Raw genomic sequence first — 17,348 nt, 5'->3', positions numbered from 1 at the left:
TGAGGGTAGAGCCTCAGAGCAAAGAAACGACCCTTTTGAACTTCGATGAGGAGGAATTTCTACGGCCAGAGGGTGGTGAATCTGTGGAACTCATTGCTACAGAGGGCTGTGGAGGCCAAGTTATTGACTGCATGTAAGACAGAGATAGATAGGTTTTTGGTTCTTAAGGGAATCAAGGTTATTGGAGAGAAGGCAGGAGAATGTGTTTGAGAAACATATCAGTGATGATCAAATGGTGGAGGAGGTTCGATAGGCCGAATGGCCTAATTATGCTCATAAATCTGATAGTTTTATGGTACAACAATAGGGTATTTAGATTGAGATGAGGAGAAATTTATTCAATTCAGGGGTTGGTTGGGGGGGTGGGGGGGGTGGAACCTATGGAATTCTCTTGAAGGTTGTGGTGCATTGAGACAAAATCACTGAATATATTTAAGAAAGAAATAGAGAGATTGCTAGATGCTAAATGGGTTCAAAGTTCTGGGGGGAGGGTGGAAGTATGGTACTCAGATGAAGGATTGGCTATGATCATGTTGAATGGTAGACTTAATGAGCCAAATGGCCTACTGTTCTTTCTATTTTCTATGTTTCCATGTTTCCTCATCTGAATCCTTTCACTCACATTAGGACACAGTTCCATATTCCTTGACCATGATACTTGATTTTAGACATGTGTGCTCAATTCACTATTTATCTAGCTGTTAAACATGCCTCTAATTGCAATGAAAACCAAGTCAGATACGTTGTAAAATGGACGATGATCCAATCCTGTCAATTTATATATTTGGATCAAATTATGCAAATATACTAGTTCATAATGTTGTCATATGCTTCACTTATAAATATCAACCTAGTTTCATGCTTTATTACTAAAAAGGTGCTCACCATTTCTACTTATATGAATACATTTTATACTGGTTGTCAGATGCTTGAAGCTTCTGGGTGGCAGGGTGAAGTGTGAGGAGGATGTTATGAAAATACAGGGTGACTTGGACAGGCTAAGCGAGTGGACAGATGCATGGTAGATACAGTTTAATGTTGATAAATGTGTCGTTTTCTGCTTTGGTGTCAAGTTAGGTAAAGGGGAAGTACAACGAGATCTAGGTGTTCTTGTAATTCGTCAATGAAAGCAAGCATGCAGGTACAGAAGGCAGTGAAAAAAGCTAATGGCATGCTGGTCTTCATAACAAGAGGAATTGAGTATAGGTGCAAAGAGATCCTTCTGCAGCTGTACAGGGCCATGGTGAGACCGCACCTGTACAGGGCCTTGGTGAGACCGCACCTGGAGTATTGTGTGCAGTTTTGGTCTCCAAATTTGAGGAAGGACATTCTGGCTATTGAGGGAGTGCAGCGTAGGTTCACAAGGTCAATTCCTGGAATGGCGGGACTATCATATGTTGAAAGACCGGAGTAACTGGGCTTGTATACACTTGAGTTTAGAAGGATGAAAGGGGAGCTGATTGAGACATATAAGATTACTAAAGGATTGGAAACTCTGGAGGCAGGAAGCATGTTTCCACTAATGGGTGAGTCCAGAACCGTTTAAAAATAAGGTGTCGGCCATTTAGAACAGACTTGGAGGAGAAACTTCTTTACCCAGAGAGTGGTGGATATATGGAATGCTCTGCCCCAGAAGGCAGTGGAGGCCAAGTCTCTGGATACTTTCAAGAAGAGATGGATAGAGCTCTTAAAGATAGTGGAATCAAGTGTTATGGGGATAAGGCAGGAACAGGATACTGATTGTGGATGATCAGCCATGATCATAATGAATGGTGATGTTGGCTCGAAGGACCGATGGCCTACTCCTGCACTTACTGTCTGTTGTCTATTGTCTCCATTACTCACCTATTGGTGAGGTATGTTATAAAGTGGATGACTGATCCAATCCTGTCAGTTTACTACAAGGTATATTTAGTTGAAATTACACAAATAAACCAGCTTACAAATTGTATTCGGACTACAGAGAGTACAGTTTAAAGAAGGAAAGACATAATTTTGTAACTTCATCACATTTCTGATAGATGGTGAATAGTATGAAGGACTTTCTTCATCACAACATGGAAGGATAGTCCAATTCTCTGTCTAACTGTGTTTCTTTCTGCATGGTTATAAAAGCCCCACTGACTTTTTTTTTTAAAAGATTATCTGCTAGTTTTTCGACTCACTTTGTAATTACATGCTTTTCAATTTTCCTGAGCATCTTTAGTAAATTTTTGCTGTAACATTAACATATGCCTCACTTTTAAATTTCAACTTATTTTAATCTCTATTATTTATGATCTGGTAGTGCTGGTGTTGGACTGAGGTGAACAAAGCTACATGACACCGGGTTATAATCCAACGGGTTATTTGAAATCACAAGCTCTCAGGTGACAAAGCAGCAGTGCTCTGAAAGCTTGTGATTTCAAATAAACCTGTTGGACTATAAGATGGTATCGTATGACTTCTGACCCTCTCAATTATTTAACAGAGCTCACCATTTCTGTTTGTATGAATGCAATTTGTACTGGCCATCACAAGCTTAAAGATTCTCAATTTCTCATCTGTTTACCAGCTTGCTAAAGTTCTCCACGATGAAACTGGGCTAGATAATTTATATTAATGTTGAGCATTGTCTTTTGCCAGCCCAGCATGTTTATATTTGTATCTTCGCTGCATCCTTTTCCATCATTTCTATTCTGGTTCCTATTTCCAATTGTTCTCTAACTTCTGTCTCCAGTTCACTCTAAGATCACCAAAGAGTGTAAATCAAAGTTACAGCAAGATCCATCAACAGACTATACAAATATTCACAGTATGGTATTAATAACGATTCTGCTCACATCATTTCTCAGGGTAAAGGAATATACTATTCTTGAAAGCAGTCTGGGATGCATTCCAAAAAGACATTCAATATCCTGTGTTATTTTTATTCCACTCTATCTTAAGATGGTCAAAATCTTCAATATTGCTACCCTTATATTCTTTGTGATGTGTACTCAAATCTCACACTCTATCTGATTTGTATCTTTTAGTGGACTGTCATTCATATAGTACATTTTACCATTTCTCTCCTATTTCTTAGCTCTAGCCTTGTGTCTTCGAATTTAACATAATTCCTGGAATATCCTTAATACCTAGAGCAAAGATTGAAACTTTCCCTAGCAATGTAACCTCAGCATCTTTTAATTTTCTCAATTTATTCAGTTCCATCCAAACTTAACTCTCCAATGCAATTTGTTTACAATATTTCTCCACAGTTGTTAACTACACCAGAAAGCACACATCAATGTATACTTACTGGAAGTACATACAATAAATACTTGTGAAAGAGTTTTAACTCAACTCAAGAAAAAGGAATTGTTCTGTAGAGAACATTCTATCTAGAACACATTAGATTTTATGGTGTTAAACACCATCTGGAGAGATCTAATTTAGATTGGTGAAATGTGTTGATAACTCAAGGATTTTGAAGTAAATTTTTGTATTCGGATTCCCCAGTCATCCAATTTTTCTGAGTGAAATCATTCTTGAATGAAAGATAAACATGTGACAATATACCTGTGGAATCCCATATTTGTCAATAATTTGCCAGATGTACCAGTCTTCTCTTCGTGAAGCTTTTCGGAATTTGAATGTGGCAACAAAAGCATATTCATCAGGCAGGCCTTGAGGAAACACATCTCTGAAACAAAGATTGAGAGCTCCTTGAATGTTCATCAGTGTTCAGCAGTTAATAAAGCAGATCAAGAAAATCCTAGGAACTATCCCCAGTTGCTGCTGTTTTAGTTTATGTACACAGAGTTGTAGATAACACATATTAGAAGTCATTTGTTTTTGACAATACACAGTTCGATTACACAGCCATAATATTCCACAAGTGCATACTTCAGTTTCAATTAACTGTTTATTACTGATATTTGTTGTGAATTTTTTAAAAAGTTATTTCATGTTTGCTGGAAAGGTCAGCAATTATTGCCCATCCATAACTCTCCTTGAATTCAGTTTCTTGTAGGCTGCTTCAGTCAGCATGTAAGTGGCAACAACACTGTGTGGGCCTGGAGTCACATATAGGCCAGACTAAGCAAGGATGGCAGATTTCTTTCTGTAAAGGAAATCTGGTGAATTCTTATGACCATCAATGCTAGATTTTTGGCATCTTCATTGAAGATAACTTTGAATTAAAGATTTGGTATTCATTAATTTATTTCAAATTTCAAAGCTGTTGACTCGATTGTAGCTCACATCTCAAAGGCAGCCCATGACTCTGGTTTCACTAGTCCAGTGACATGACCACTACACCACCATTTCTCTGAACTGGATTGTTACAAATATTTCCCTAATAGGCAGCCTGCTCCAAAACCTTAACGTCCTGAACTATCTGTCATACTTCTCAGGGAGCTATGGGATGATACACACTTGTGAGGAAGGCTTTAATTTCCTGGCTGAGTCCCATAACATATCATTGTGCCATGAGATACATATAAACTTACTTTTATGCGATAGTCTCTCTAAAGATGTGTGTGGTGCGGCTGCATGTGGACTACTTCAAAGGTGGCCTTCTAACAGGCATAACTGAACACTGCAGTGCTGAACAGAAGGTGTACTTGTCAGGTCAAGGACAGAGTCTGTGGCTAGTATCTAACTGAGGAAACACAGTCTTTTTCCTCAACTGGAGAGCTGGTCCAGTGCCACCTCTTTTATGGAAAATTGGCTGTATCACATACTGCTCAGACACCACTGACCATTCGTACCCTTCCTGCAGAATCAAGGCTCAACCAAGAGCTGCCAGGTAATCAGAAGTTGGTAGTTCTAGTGAATGGCAGCAGCACCACAGGGAAGGCATTGGCTGTTACTGGTACAATCCACACCTGAAGCTGAGAATAATTACTGGATACTAGGCTACAGCTAAGGGAAAGTTTAAATTTAATACGGTGTACAATTCTGGTCGCCACATTACCAAAAGGATGTGGATGCTTTGGCCAGGGTGCAGAGAAGGTTTACGAGGATGTTGCCTGGTATACAAGGTGCTAGCTATGAAGAGAGGTTGAGTAGGTTTGGACTGTTTTCATGAGGAAAAAAAGGAGATTGAGGGGGCACCTGATTGAGGTCAACGAAATTATGAAGGGTACAGACAGGGTGGATAAAGATAAGCTTTTTCTCAGGGTGAGAGATTCAGTAATGAGCGGTCACACGATCTAGGTGAGGGGTGAAAAGTTTAAGGGGGGGTACACGTGGAAAGTACTTTACACAGAGGGTGGTAGGTGACTGGAACGCATTGCCAGCAGAGGTAGTAGAGGCAGGCACGGTAGATTAATTGAAGGTGCATCTGGACAGAGGCATGAGTAGTTGGGAGCAGAGGGATACAGATCCTTAGGAATTGGGCAATAGGTTTAGGCAGCGGATTTGGATTGGCTCAGGCTTGGAGGGCTGAAGCGCCTTTTCCTGGGCTGTAAATTTTCTTTGTACTTTCTTTGTTCTAAATAGATTGGCCACAAAGGTTAGTATGGCTCTCAGAATGTAACATCTATCCCATTGGTTGATTCCTCAATCAGTTACCCATGAGGTATCCTCGTTGTGCTCCCCATGTTACGAATCTCACGCACCCATCATTGGTTTAATATCAGTGCAGTCATAGCAAGGCACTTGACAGATTATTGATGACATAGAAACTGGAATGTTCTGCATTCAGACCTTCAACCTTGCTTTGTCATTGAATAAAATCAGATTGCGGCCTCAACTCCACATTATTGCCTACTCCTATGGGACTTCAATCGAGCCCACATCTGCAGCCTGCAACCACTGCCCTCTTTCCACGTTTACCCCCAAACCCCCAATCACCCCAGAATATTCCTGTGTCGATATTTCCTGGGTCAGATTGGAAAAGTTGGAAAATATCCTGGCTCGGCATTCCTGACCCCCATGGATAAAAAGTGGAGCCTCGGACGTTGACATGAAGAGGAATTTCAGAATTTATAGCTGACACAGAACATAGCAGTATTGTGAACTGTAAGGAAAATTGCATTAAACTTCAAAAGATCACAGATGGGCTGATGGAATGGGCAGAAAAGTGGCAGATGAAATTTAGCACATAGAAGTGCGAAGCAATCCATTTAAGAAGAACAGTAGAGGCAATTTGCAACAATGAGTGAAATTCTAAAGAGGGTCCAGAAAACAAAGGACACAAGAGTATTTGCACAGGTCAATGAAGGTGGCAGGACAGGTAACAGTATAGTTTTTAAACCATGCAGGATCCTGAGATTTACAAATGGAGGCAGTCAAGAAAGTTAGGATAAATCTTTATATGATGCTGGACTGGCCTCAACTGAAGTACCGAATTCAATTCCATCAAGCACATTTTAGGAAATTGAGAAATATATTAAAGCGAATACAGAAAAGCTTTATGAGAATGGTTCCAAGGGTGAAGAACTTGGTTTTTATAGATACACTGGTGAAACTTGCTTGGAGTAGAGAAGATTGATAGAAGATAAGATAGATGTATTCAAAACCATGAGACACAATAGCAGCATGAGAAAAAGTTCTATTCCACAGCACTTAGTTAGGGTCTGGACTGCACTGGTTATAGTATCATGGGAGAAGATTGAGTGTGCGTTTCAAAAGAACATTTAATCATTTTCTGAAGAGGGAAAATTTGGAGGGCTGCAGGCAAGAAGTTGGGGAGTGACACAACTGATATGCTCCTGTCAAAAGCAGGTACAGACATGAAAGGATTTCATTTACAACGGGCCTCCAGAAATTTTTGTATTTCTGCTTAAACCAATCGCTGGTTGGAACATTGCATTCACTGAATGTACATCTGCTTGACCCATCATAAGGGTCATTTACACTGCCATTTTGTGCTTGAAAAATTGGTGGATCATGATCACAATTCTTGGCACAATCTGGAAAATTGTTTCCAAAAATATAGGTTTGGTAGTGTAATAGAGATCTAAACTAATAACCAAAAGAACATGAGTTTAAATACCACAATGTCAATAAAAGAAACTGAAATACATTTTTATAAAGTTATTAATGCACAGATATTATCAGCAATGTGCTTCATGTAAGCAAACCTGCACTCCTTACTTAGGCTCCACACTCCTATCAATGTATCCTTACTTTCTTTGTGACTCAGTAAGTCAAAATCAGTACCAAGATCAGGACTTCTGGGGAATGGGTGATGAATCTCAGCCTTATCAGTGAGTCACACCTTGAGAATTAATGTTAAAATAATGGAATCACTTCTGAGTTTATCCTATAATCTGCGGTAAGAGGTTGTAACAAACTTCCCTCTGAATTTGGAGCAGTTGCCTGTCTCAGAATGTTTATCATTCCCACTGCCAAGAAAACATTGTAAGTTAGGATGGGGTCATGCCTAAATCTGTCAGCCAGTGACAACTGACCCTGTTCAAGAAATCTTAACATAATTAACAGATGTCTAAGTGGGGCATTTCTCAAAATCTTCTACTATCTATCAACTGTATTCTTAATGCTGTTTATGTTTCCACAATGAAATCTGTATTTGTCTAATACTTCAATGTATGGCAGAATGTATGGACAATTTACAGTTACCTGTAATTCAATGAATGGCTATTTTGATCTGCAAGTTCGCTGCCTGGCCATATCAAATTGAATGAATCAGGTTTATTTCAGGATGACACTATCTGACCCTTGGATCACAGGGAGCCTTGGTGTGACGAGATGTGACACAACTTCACTTTAAATTGATAGATAGCTGCTCAAGATGCTAACTTAAGATATGAAGACATGAGCTATTGCACTAAAGCTAACAGGTTCACAAGGGTAACAATCAGAAATCACACAAAACCTTTCTTATAGAAGATGTGTCTTCAACACCTCATTCACACAACAAATAGAGATACTTACACGAGTTTGTCTCAGAATTAAAGTGCATTCAGGTAACACTTTTGTCCAAATGAAGAGTTTTCCATCATAAGAATTAGAATCCCTACTGTGTGGAAAGAGGCCCTCCGAAAAGTATCCCACCCAAACCCATTCCCCTACATCACCCCTGACTCATGCACCTACACATCCTTGAACACTATGGGCAATTTAGCAAGGCCAATTCGCCTAACCTGCACATCTTTGGATTGTGTGAGGAAACTAGAGCATTTGGAGGAAATCCACGCAGACACGGAGAGAATGTGCAAACTCCACAGAGAGAGTCGCCCAAGGCTGAAATCGAACTTGGGTCCCTGGTGCTGTGAGACAGCAGTGCTAACCACTGAGCCACCATAAGAAATTGTAATTCCACTTTATTCACTTCTTTCTATTTGTGACACCTTCTCTTTTGGCGTTGCCAACTCTTTTTGGGTATATTGCTGGGGAGTGTATCTCATAATCTCTGAATGACATTGCCCCGATAATACTATAAGAATTGGTCTATGCCTTCTCATGTGAATTGGACTGGAGAGTCTTTTGACCCTGACAATAATTACAAAGCAAGAAGTCAATGGGGAAGTTGCGGGCAAGGAGTTTGTGGGTTGCTTTTGTGGTGGTAACAGTGTCAAATAGCATCTGAGAGGAGTCAGAAGAGGGTTTCTTGCAGCTCCAGGTAAATTTATTATCTGAACCAATTTTATCAAAATGTTCCTTGGCTGCAGCCAGCCAGGTTAACAGTGGAGCAGTAATGGGGTGCACAGATGGAACATTAAGAAGATACTAGAGTTGAACATCTTGAGGTTGTGTTGGGAAATTATTCCGTAACAAGCGTCTCCTCACATCGTCCTAATTTTGAGGACTTGGAGGATCCACCCCATACTGTTCCTGACCCACAAGCTGATGGGATTTGCTGATGCACAGGAAACTTCTCTGCAGCTCTTAATAGTAAATGCTAATTGAAGGCATGTAACTTCCCGAAAATACATTACCAACCTCCATTAAAATCAACATTGGGTTGGATGGTGATAAGTTACCAAGATTAAGTTCAGTTAATCTTTTTTATTTTCAAAAAGGTTATAGTTTTATGGGCTTGAATTAACTCCTGCAAATATTAGAATTGTTAACTTCGATGTACTTCATGGATCAATAATTTATCTCTACTGGGGGAGTCATCAACACTCGTTCAGAAGCTCTCAACGTTCTCTTCAAAAATTCAACTGAAATCCAGAGGCAAGAAAGGATTTCTATGTCAACAGCTCTTTCATGGCAACTTTAAAATCTTATGTTGGCATGTTGCTTATAAAGAGCTATAGCTAAGTGAAACAGTAAAGCAACGCAAGCCTATTTTCTCTCTAAAGTGTTTCTTTATTCAGAAGAAAGTTGAACTTTCCCAGATATTTCAATTATGACCCAATATAAATGCAATGCAAGGAGTGCCTTCTTCCCTACTAGACTATCCAACATCAACATCAACTGTGGGCAACTACATCATGGTAGCCTGAAATAGCCCTATTTTGTGACTTCTGATTGTTTTGAGGGAAGTTCAGAAGCCACTGGTCTCAGAAAACACAGTAGCTTCCTTGGAGTGATGCAGTTTAAAAGACACCGATTTCATAATTTCAATGTTTGTAATGGAGCTACTATAGCCCTCTCCTCGTAACTCAAACCACTGAAGTAGCCTATTATTAGGGAAAGAAAACAAACTACTGGGTCTCCAGATCACCACAAAAATAATGGTAAAGTCAATGAGATATTTGCCAACAATCTTTTTTTTTGTATAAGGCCAGAACCTTTTTTCACATTGCTCCCAATCTTTATTTTCATTGAAGTCAGTCACTGGTAACAAGCCAATGAAAATCTCCGTACACCATCTATTTCTGGCTTACTAACTGGATAAAAATAAATTTTCAGCTCCTTGTGTCAATGTTCTAGACAATCTATAACAGCAGGAACATTTAATTATTAACCAGCCAATTATCTCATTTGTTATCTGAACTTAAAAAAAAGTGAGTTCAACACATTCACTGGGTAAAATTTATTGCCTTTAAGTGCATTTTTGTTTTGGAGCATTTATTTGGAGCATTGCCAAGGTAAATCACCCTGCTAAAAGAGAGATTTTCATGTTAAGCGCCTGAGGAAGTCAGGTGGAAATGATATAAATTCCTGATTCCAATTCTAACCCTAATCTAAACACTGACTGTAACCTAATCCAAACTCTAATCTTAGCATCAAAGGAATAATAACATAGCAAAATATGAAACAAATGAAGCATTCAGTTCATTTCAACTATTCTTTTTAACAAAATCCAATAGGTATAATAATGGTTCTGCCAAGTTAATCCTTTGAAATAAGCTGAAAAGTAAGGTAAAGCTGTTTATTTGTTCCTGTCAAAATCGGTGATGCAAAAGCTCTAAGACACCATTCTAACAGGAATATCTGTAATATCTACCCTTGGCTGCTTGCATTCCACAGATAACTTTCCTGGTAGGTTTGAAAGGAAATTTCTATCCTCTATCTATTTTTATCCTCAAACCCATATTTAATGAAATGTTCACCCAGCTCCTTTTAAAATGAGCTGCTTAGTTTAGAAATCATGTCATTTTCAGCAGGACTATGCAACAAAAATAAGACTCCAATTTAAACATTTGCTTTAGGCGTGTTAATTTTCTATGCATGTTCTCTACTCCTGTCACTACAGATAACTTCAATCAGATGAAGACGATATGATAGTTAAGTGACATTTGACCTAGCATTGAGAAACAAAAGTTTATTTACAGGAACATTAATTTATCAACTTAATGTTTTCAAAGTTTATTCAAAATACAATGAGTATGCGAGTACATTTTTACACCTTTTATATTCACTGCATGTTGACATTAATGTTTAAATTTCATCTGGCTCATTAATTCTAAAAGACACATCAAAATGTTAAAGCCTTTCATTTCTAAATTAGATCTTTAAAAGTACAATCCTTACAATGTTTCACAACTCAACTCACCAGACAGAAAATTCAGTAACTGCTAGTAAATGGATAACCAGGTAGACATCATGCTTAACATGATGGCCTGAAATCATGCATAGACTGGGAAGCTTTTGTCAGTGTGAAAATGGCAGCTAACATTCAAGTACAGAGATCCCACATTGTGCCTGGCCTCCACCATTTCACAGTGGAGGTTATTAATGGTGCAGAAAGGAGACAAGTTCTAAACAGGAGATTCTTGCCTCCCAGAGGCAGCTGCCCATACAAATCAGCAATTGTCTCCACTCATATCTGATTTCAGCTGAGGTTACTATAAAGGGCTCTCCTTTCCAACATTTCCTCACACCTCAAGCATGGTGACCCTCAGGTTAAACCACCACCAGTCATTTCTCTCTAATGAGAGATCAGCTCTACAACCAAGTATGACCGTGGTAACTTTATCTTTATTTCTGATTTTGGTGAGGTAGGTGTCTGTGCAGGTTAGAACTGATAGGAGCAGAGCTGAATCTTACTGAAATAACTGCACAGAAGCTGGGTCCCATCACCAAGACATCCTTTATTTACTAGTGCACAGGACACTGGCTGTGGCCAGCTAGCTCAGTGTCAGTCCTCAATGAGGGGTTCTAATCGCCTGGTTATAGTGGTCAGCTAAGGCTTTCCTGATTGGCCAAACAAGAACCTTATGGTAACAAGGTCAACCTGATCCTAATCACTACACTTATGATTTTTGCTTTTAAAACAAGGGTCCCCTTCAGAAAACTAAGGAACCATTGTGATATTGTATTTTCAGAGTGATTCATTTGGATTTATTAAAAGTAGACCCAACTGTGCGTAAAAAATGCATAAATCGATTTGAACTGTCAAAACTGTCGAAGAATTCTCAAGCTGTAAATAGAGTCTTAGAGTCACAGAGATGTACAACACGGAAACAGACCCTTCGGTCCAACTCATCCAGATATCCCAACCCAATCTAGTCCCACCTGTCAGCACCCGGCCCATATCCCTCCAAACCTTTCCTATTCATTTACTTATCTAAATGCCTTTTAAATGTTGCAATTGTACCAGCCTTCAACATTTCCTCTGGCAGCTCATTCCGTACTCGTACCACCCTCGCCATGAAAAAGTTGCTCCTTAGGTCTCTTTTATATCTTGCTCCTCTCACCCTAAACCTATGCCCTCTAGTTCCGGACTCCCCCACCCCATGGAAAAGACTTTGTCTATTTATCTTATCATGATTTTGTAAACCTCTGTAAAGTCACACCTCAGCCTTCGACGCTCCAGGGAAAACAGCCCCAGCCTGTACAGCTCTCCCTAGAACCCAAATCCTCCAACCCTGACAACATCCTTGTAAATGTTTTCTGAACCCTTTCAAGTTTCACAACATCTTTCTGATAGAAAGGAGACCAGAATTGCATGCAATATTCCAACAGTGGTCTAACCAATGTCCTGCACAGCTACAATATGACCTCCCAACTCCTGTACTCAATACTCTGACCAATAAAGGAAAGCATATCAAACACCTTCTTCACTATCCTATCTACCTGGGATTCCACTTTCAAGGAGCTATGGAACCTGCACTCCAAGGTCTCTTTGTTCAGCAACACTCCCTAGGACTTATCATTAAGTGTATTAGTCTTGCTAAGATTTGATTTCCCAAAAATGAACTGTCAAGATATCTAAAAGCTGTCAAAGCTCATTTGAACTGTAAAAACACATTTTTCAATGTCAAATCTGTCATGGGATTTAGCTCTGATGGACTTTAAGTTGTAAAACAAAAGAGGACATTTTCAAAACTGAAAAAAATAGCATTTGAGACTAGGACCCGTGGACACAGCCTTAGAATTAGAGCGGGTAAATTCAGAACAGAAATGCGGATACATTTCTTCAGCCAGAGAGTTGTGGGCCTGTGGAATTCATTGCCACCGAGTGCAGTGGAGGCTGGGACGCTAAATGTCTTCAAGGCAGAAATTGATAAATTCTTGATGTCACAAGGAATTAAGGGCTATGGGGAGAATGCGGGTAAGTGGAATTGAAATGCTCATCAGCCATGATTGAATGGCGGACTGGACTCGATGGGCCGAATGGCCTTATATCCGCTCCTATGTCTTATGGTCTTATGGTCATTTCTTCCTTATTTGCTGAATGATAGCCCTCAGGCTGTCATTCAGCAAATTAGGAAGAAATGCTATTTTTCTCAGTTTTGAAAAAGTCCTTTTTTTTTGTACAATTTAAAGTCCGTCAGAGCTAAATCCCTTGACAGCTTTGACAATGACAAATGTGTTTTTACAGTTCAAATGAGCTTTGGCAGCTTTTAGATATCTTGACAGTTCATTTTTGGGAAAGCAAATCTTAGCAAGACTGAGGGTTGTCATTAAGATCTGCGGTATCGGTCTAATTTATGACCTAACATTGTCACAGTGGGGCACCTGCTGCAAGAACTGTTTGATTGACAACAAATTAGAATTAGCTTGCTCTTCTGAAATTTGGGAGAGACAGTAATAAGGACTTTGAATTTTCTTCAGTTCAGAATATTCAGTTTATCATGATGTAAACACCTAGTAAGAGGTAGTGTTACATAGCTTTTGGGAGAAAAAGTGCTATTTGGCAGGTCCCAAGGTTAAAGTAAAATATACAAGTGTCCATAAAATGCATCCTTGTAAATGTATCCATTTAACATGTGAACACAGATTCTGCCATCGTAGGCAAAACAGAATGCTGTGGTACACAAGGATCATTAAAAAAAAAAGCTAGAATGCAGGTACTGAAAGTAATTAGGAAGGCATTTTAGCCGTTATTGCAAGAGAAATAGAGTTAAAAAAAGGGATGTTTTGCTGTAACTATGCAGGATGTTGTTGAGACTGCACCTGGAGGGACTGTGTACAGTTTTGGTTGGCTTTCTTGATAAAATAATTGTTTGCATAGGAGGCAGTTTAGTGACGGATTACTAGACTGATTGCTGGGATGAGGCATTGTCCTCTGAGGAAAGCCTGTGTAGGGCCTATACTCACTAGTTTAGAAGAACAGGAGATGATCTGACTGAAGCATTCAGAAAGTTGTGAAAAAGCCTAGATCATCACGCAAGCCAACCTTCCATCCACTGACTCCATTTGCATTTCTCAATATCGTGGAAAAGCAGCTAACATCATCAAAGCCCTGTCCCACTCCAGTTATAACCTCTTCTAACCTCTTCTGTCAGGCAGAAGATACAAAAGCTTAAACACACTTACCAACAGATTCAAGAACAGCTTCTTCCTTGCTGTTATTAGACTGCTGAATGGATCTCTCAAATTACAAATTTAATGTTGATCTTGCTTTTTGTACACCTCTTTCTAGCCCTAACTTTGTATTCCTCACTCTGTTCAATCATCCTGTGATCTTCGTATATTGCGCTCTGCCTGTTCTGCATGCAAAATAAAACTTTTTACTGTACTTAGGTACATGTGACAATAATAAATCAAATCAAATCAAATTGCATACATTTAAAATTCAGAGCAGGTTGGATAATGCAGACCCTGATAGGATGTATTCCCTTGTCCTGAAATCCCTTGTTTGCAGTTTCAAATGAAAGAGTCTCCCATTTAAGTTAGAGACACGAAGGCATTTCCTCTCTCAGAGGATCGCTTGTCTTTATAATTCACTACCCTAGAGAAGGGCAGAGGCTGACTCATTGACTATATTGTAGAGTTGAGTTTTACAGATTGTTGACCTACAAATGAGTCAAAGATTAAGGGATAAAGGCACAAAAGCAAAAGTCAAGCCACAATGAAATATTCTTTGATCTTTTTCAATGAGATACAGGCTCAAAGTCCAAATGGCCCACATCAGTTCAAATTTCTTAACGTTTTCTCTTCTTATTTTGATATTGAGGGATAAATATTGGTTGTTTCACCTGGTACACCTTTGCTTTTCCTCTCTGAAGCATTGTCATGGGGTAAAGGATATTAACCATCAGGTTAGTTTGGAGAAGCCAGGGTTGTTCTTCTTGGAACAAATGAGACTGAGAAATGTTTTGAGGGTTCAGGTAAGTTAGACAAGGTTCTTCTTAACTGTGACAGTGATTTAAGGTTTTGGTCAAGAAATGTGAGGAAGAGCCCTTTGCACAACAAGTGGTCATGACTTAGTATCCATATGATTTACTGACTACTCTCTCAATATATCCTGCTACCTTTGAAGATTGATCCTTCTGCCCCTGTAAAAACGCCACCATATTTCATTAGCAACTTTATTAGCAATAAGTGGAGGATGACTTGTTTCCACTCTGTGGGGTGGGGGTGGGGGTGGTGCTACATTGGCTAAATAGTCCAATCCTGGACTCTGCCAAAGTAGGGAAAGTGGTATTTGATGAGACGAATGGTTGGATAACAACTTGATATATGTATCAGGTGATGAGAATTCATATGAATACATAAGCATAAGTTTCAACATCTCATGTTGTTAAGGATACTGTATAAATGCAAGCTGATATTTGAATTTTGCATGAGACTCTGTGGTAGTATGATACAGGAGATATCAACACCTTTGTTGATATAAATGCTTTCCTTCTTTTACTAAAATAATTTTAATCTCCCTCTTGAATCTGATAATACCATTTCATTTTCCTATTTTCCTGGCTGAATATACTCATTCTCTTCTCCACCTCCCACATGGTTAAATGCAAGAATAATTAGAATCAAGGTAAAGCTCTCTTTACTCTGTCAGCCATATGTCTCAGCAACTAAATTTTCCAACCTACCTATTACATGATTTCTGCAAGTAAAATTGTCTATTTAGATCTAATAATTGACAAATTGGAAATAGATTTCTGCTGGAAGATTCTTAGAACTGGGTTCTGTATATGTAAATACTGCTCTTATATCCCATTGTACTCCTTACTGATAGTCAGAGGAAGCTTTCATCCGATCATCCAATGTTGTCTGGTGGACAACAGATGAAAAAAAATTGAAAGGATAGTGTTCAGCTTACAATGTGATCCCAACTTCCCTAACTTTTCGAATTGAACATTCTTGATAACTTCATCTACCAAAACCAGTTGATAAGCAACTTGCTGATAAGCCGTCTGCTCTGTTACATCAGGCCAGATGCTGAAAAGTACATCAAACCACTCTTCTGATTCCCATCCATACTCTAAGAGCAGATATCTGGTTTCTATTCAGTTTACAATGCGAGAATTATATCAGAGACATCAGGAATGGCATGTTCAGATTTCAGGCTGATCCTTCAGCATTTTGTAGTTTTGGAATTCAAAGTTGTGCATTGTAATAGCATCCAACAGAGCACTGTAATGCGCTATGATATTTGGTTAAAACAGCAGACTCTTGTATAATAATGCAAGTTGACTCCCCTAGCATCCAGTAGTTTGTATGCACTGAAATGAATGACGAGTTTTAGAGTGAAATTCTATTCAGTAAGGTAAGGAATAATGAGTTGATGTAGAGGACTCCTTTCTTGATATTTAGTGGACTAGAGTGCGCAGGTGTTGAGCAGAGTGGCACAGAGTGGAGTGGATTGGCATGAAGAAAGAAAAAGCAGAATAAAATAGATTAACACGCATAAAGTAAATTGACCCATTGACCCTAGATGCACGACATCAATGTGTTTGCTCACTTACTTGGTCATCTGAACGATGGGCATTGTTCCAAGGCGAACAAATCCTCCATCTTTCGTTCCAACAATACTTTTCACATGAAACTGTTCCATTAGATCAAAACCTGTTTAAATGCACATAAAAAGTATATGGTGTTATGAAGATTGTTTTAAGGATAATGATAATAAACCAGATTTTTGCCAGAGCCCAGAGCAAATCTGCAGCCAACATTTGACGAGACTTGATCTTGATCCTAGTGAAGTCTGCAGAACAATAGCAGACATTTTACAGCATGGAAAGAGTCCCTTCGGCCCACCGGTCTGCACCGGTCATCAAAAATCCCTCTACTTTAATCCCATTTTCCAGCACTTGGCTCATAGCCTCATATGCTATGCCATTCCAAGTGCCTCTCTAAATAGTTTTTAAATGTCTTGAGGGTTTCTATCACTACCACTCATTCAGTCAGTGGAGGTCTAGATATCCACAACCCTCTGGGTGAAAACTTTTTTCCTCAAATCCCCCTTAAGCCTCCTGCTTTTTGCTTTAAAATGGTTTCCCCCCAGGTCTTGACACCTTAAATAGTATAACAGAATTCCTATAATGCAGAAAGAGGCCATTCAGCCCATTGAGTCTGTACCAGTCTTCCAGAGAGCTTTCCCACCCCATACCCAATCCCCCCACTCCTTCCCTGGGACCTTGCATTTCCCAATGGCCCCCACTCCTTCCCTGGGACCTTGCATTTCCCAATGGCCTCCATCACCCTCCACTCCACGCTTGCAGCCATGCGCCGGTACCTACATTCCCTGCAACTCGACCTACCCCAGCTCAGGACAACTCTCTCACAGACCTGTAAAGGACCTCTACTGTTCTTCATTTACAGAAGAATCCATAGACTGAACAAAC

At 39.4% G+C, this 17,348-nt stretch overlaps 1 protein-coding gene across 4 annotated transcripts in view; it reads right to left on the bottom strand.

Annotated features, from left to right (window-relative positions):
- col22a1 (collagen, type XXII, alpha 1) overlaps positions 1–17,348 on the bottom strand; it is a 302,096-nt gene that overhangs the window by 176,626 nt on the left and 108,122 nt on the right. For 3 of the 4 annotated variants that reach the window (XM_043687854.1, XM_043687855.1, XM_043687856.1), the window contains exon 6: positions 3,541–3,664. In XM_043687854.1, the coding sequence (XP_043543789.1) occupies positions 3,541–3,664 (124 nt within the window). Of the gene's footprint in view, positions 1–3,540; positions 3,665–16,469; positions 16,567–17,348 lie in introns of those variants that run through there. The other variant, XM_043687857.1, reaches the window with a different exon arrangement.

The sequence above is a fragment of the Chiloscyllium plagiosum genome, chromosome 4 (genome assembly GCF_004010195.1).
Source record: "Chiloscyllium plagiosum isolate BGI_BamShark_2017 chromosome 4, ASM401019v2, whole genome shotgun sequence".
Taxonomy (NCBI): Eukaryota; Metazoa; Chordata; class Chondrichthyes; order Orectolobiformes; family Hemiscylliidae; genus Chiloscyllium; species Chiloscyllium plagiosum.
The sequence above is the reverse complement of the archived record's forward strand: the minus strand, read 5'-3'. Positions and strand labels throughout refer to the sequence as shown.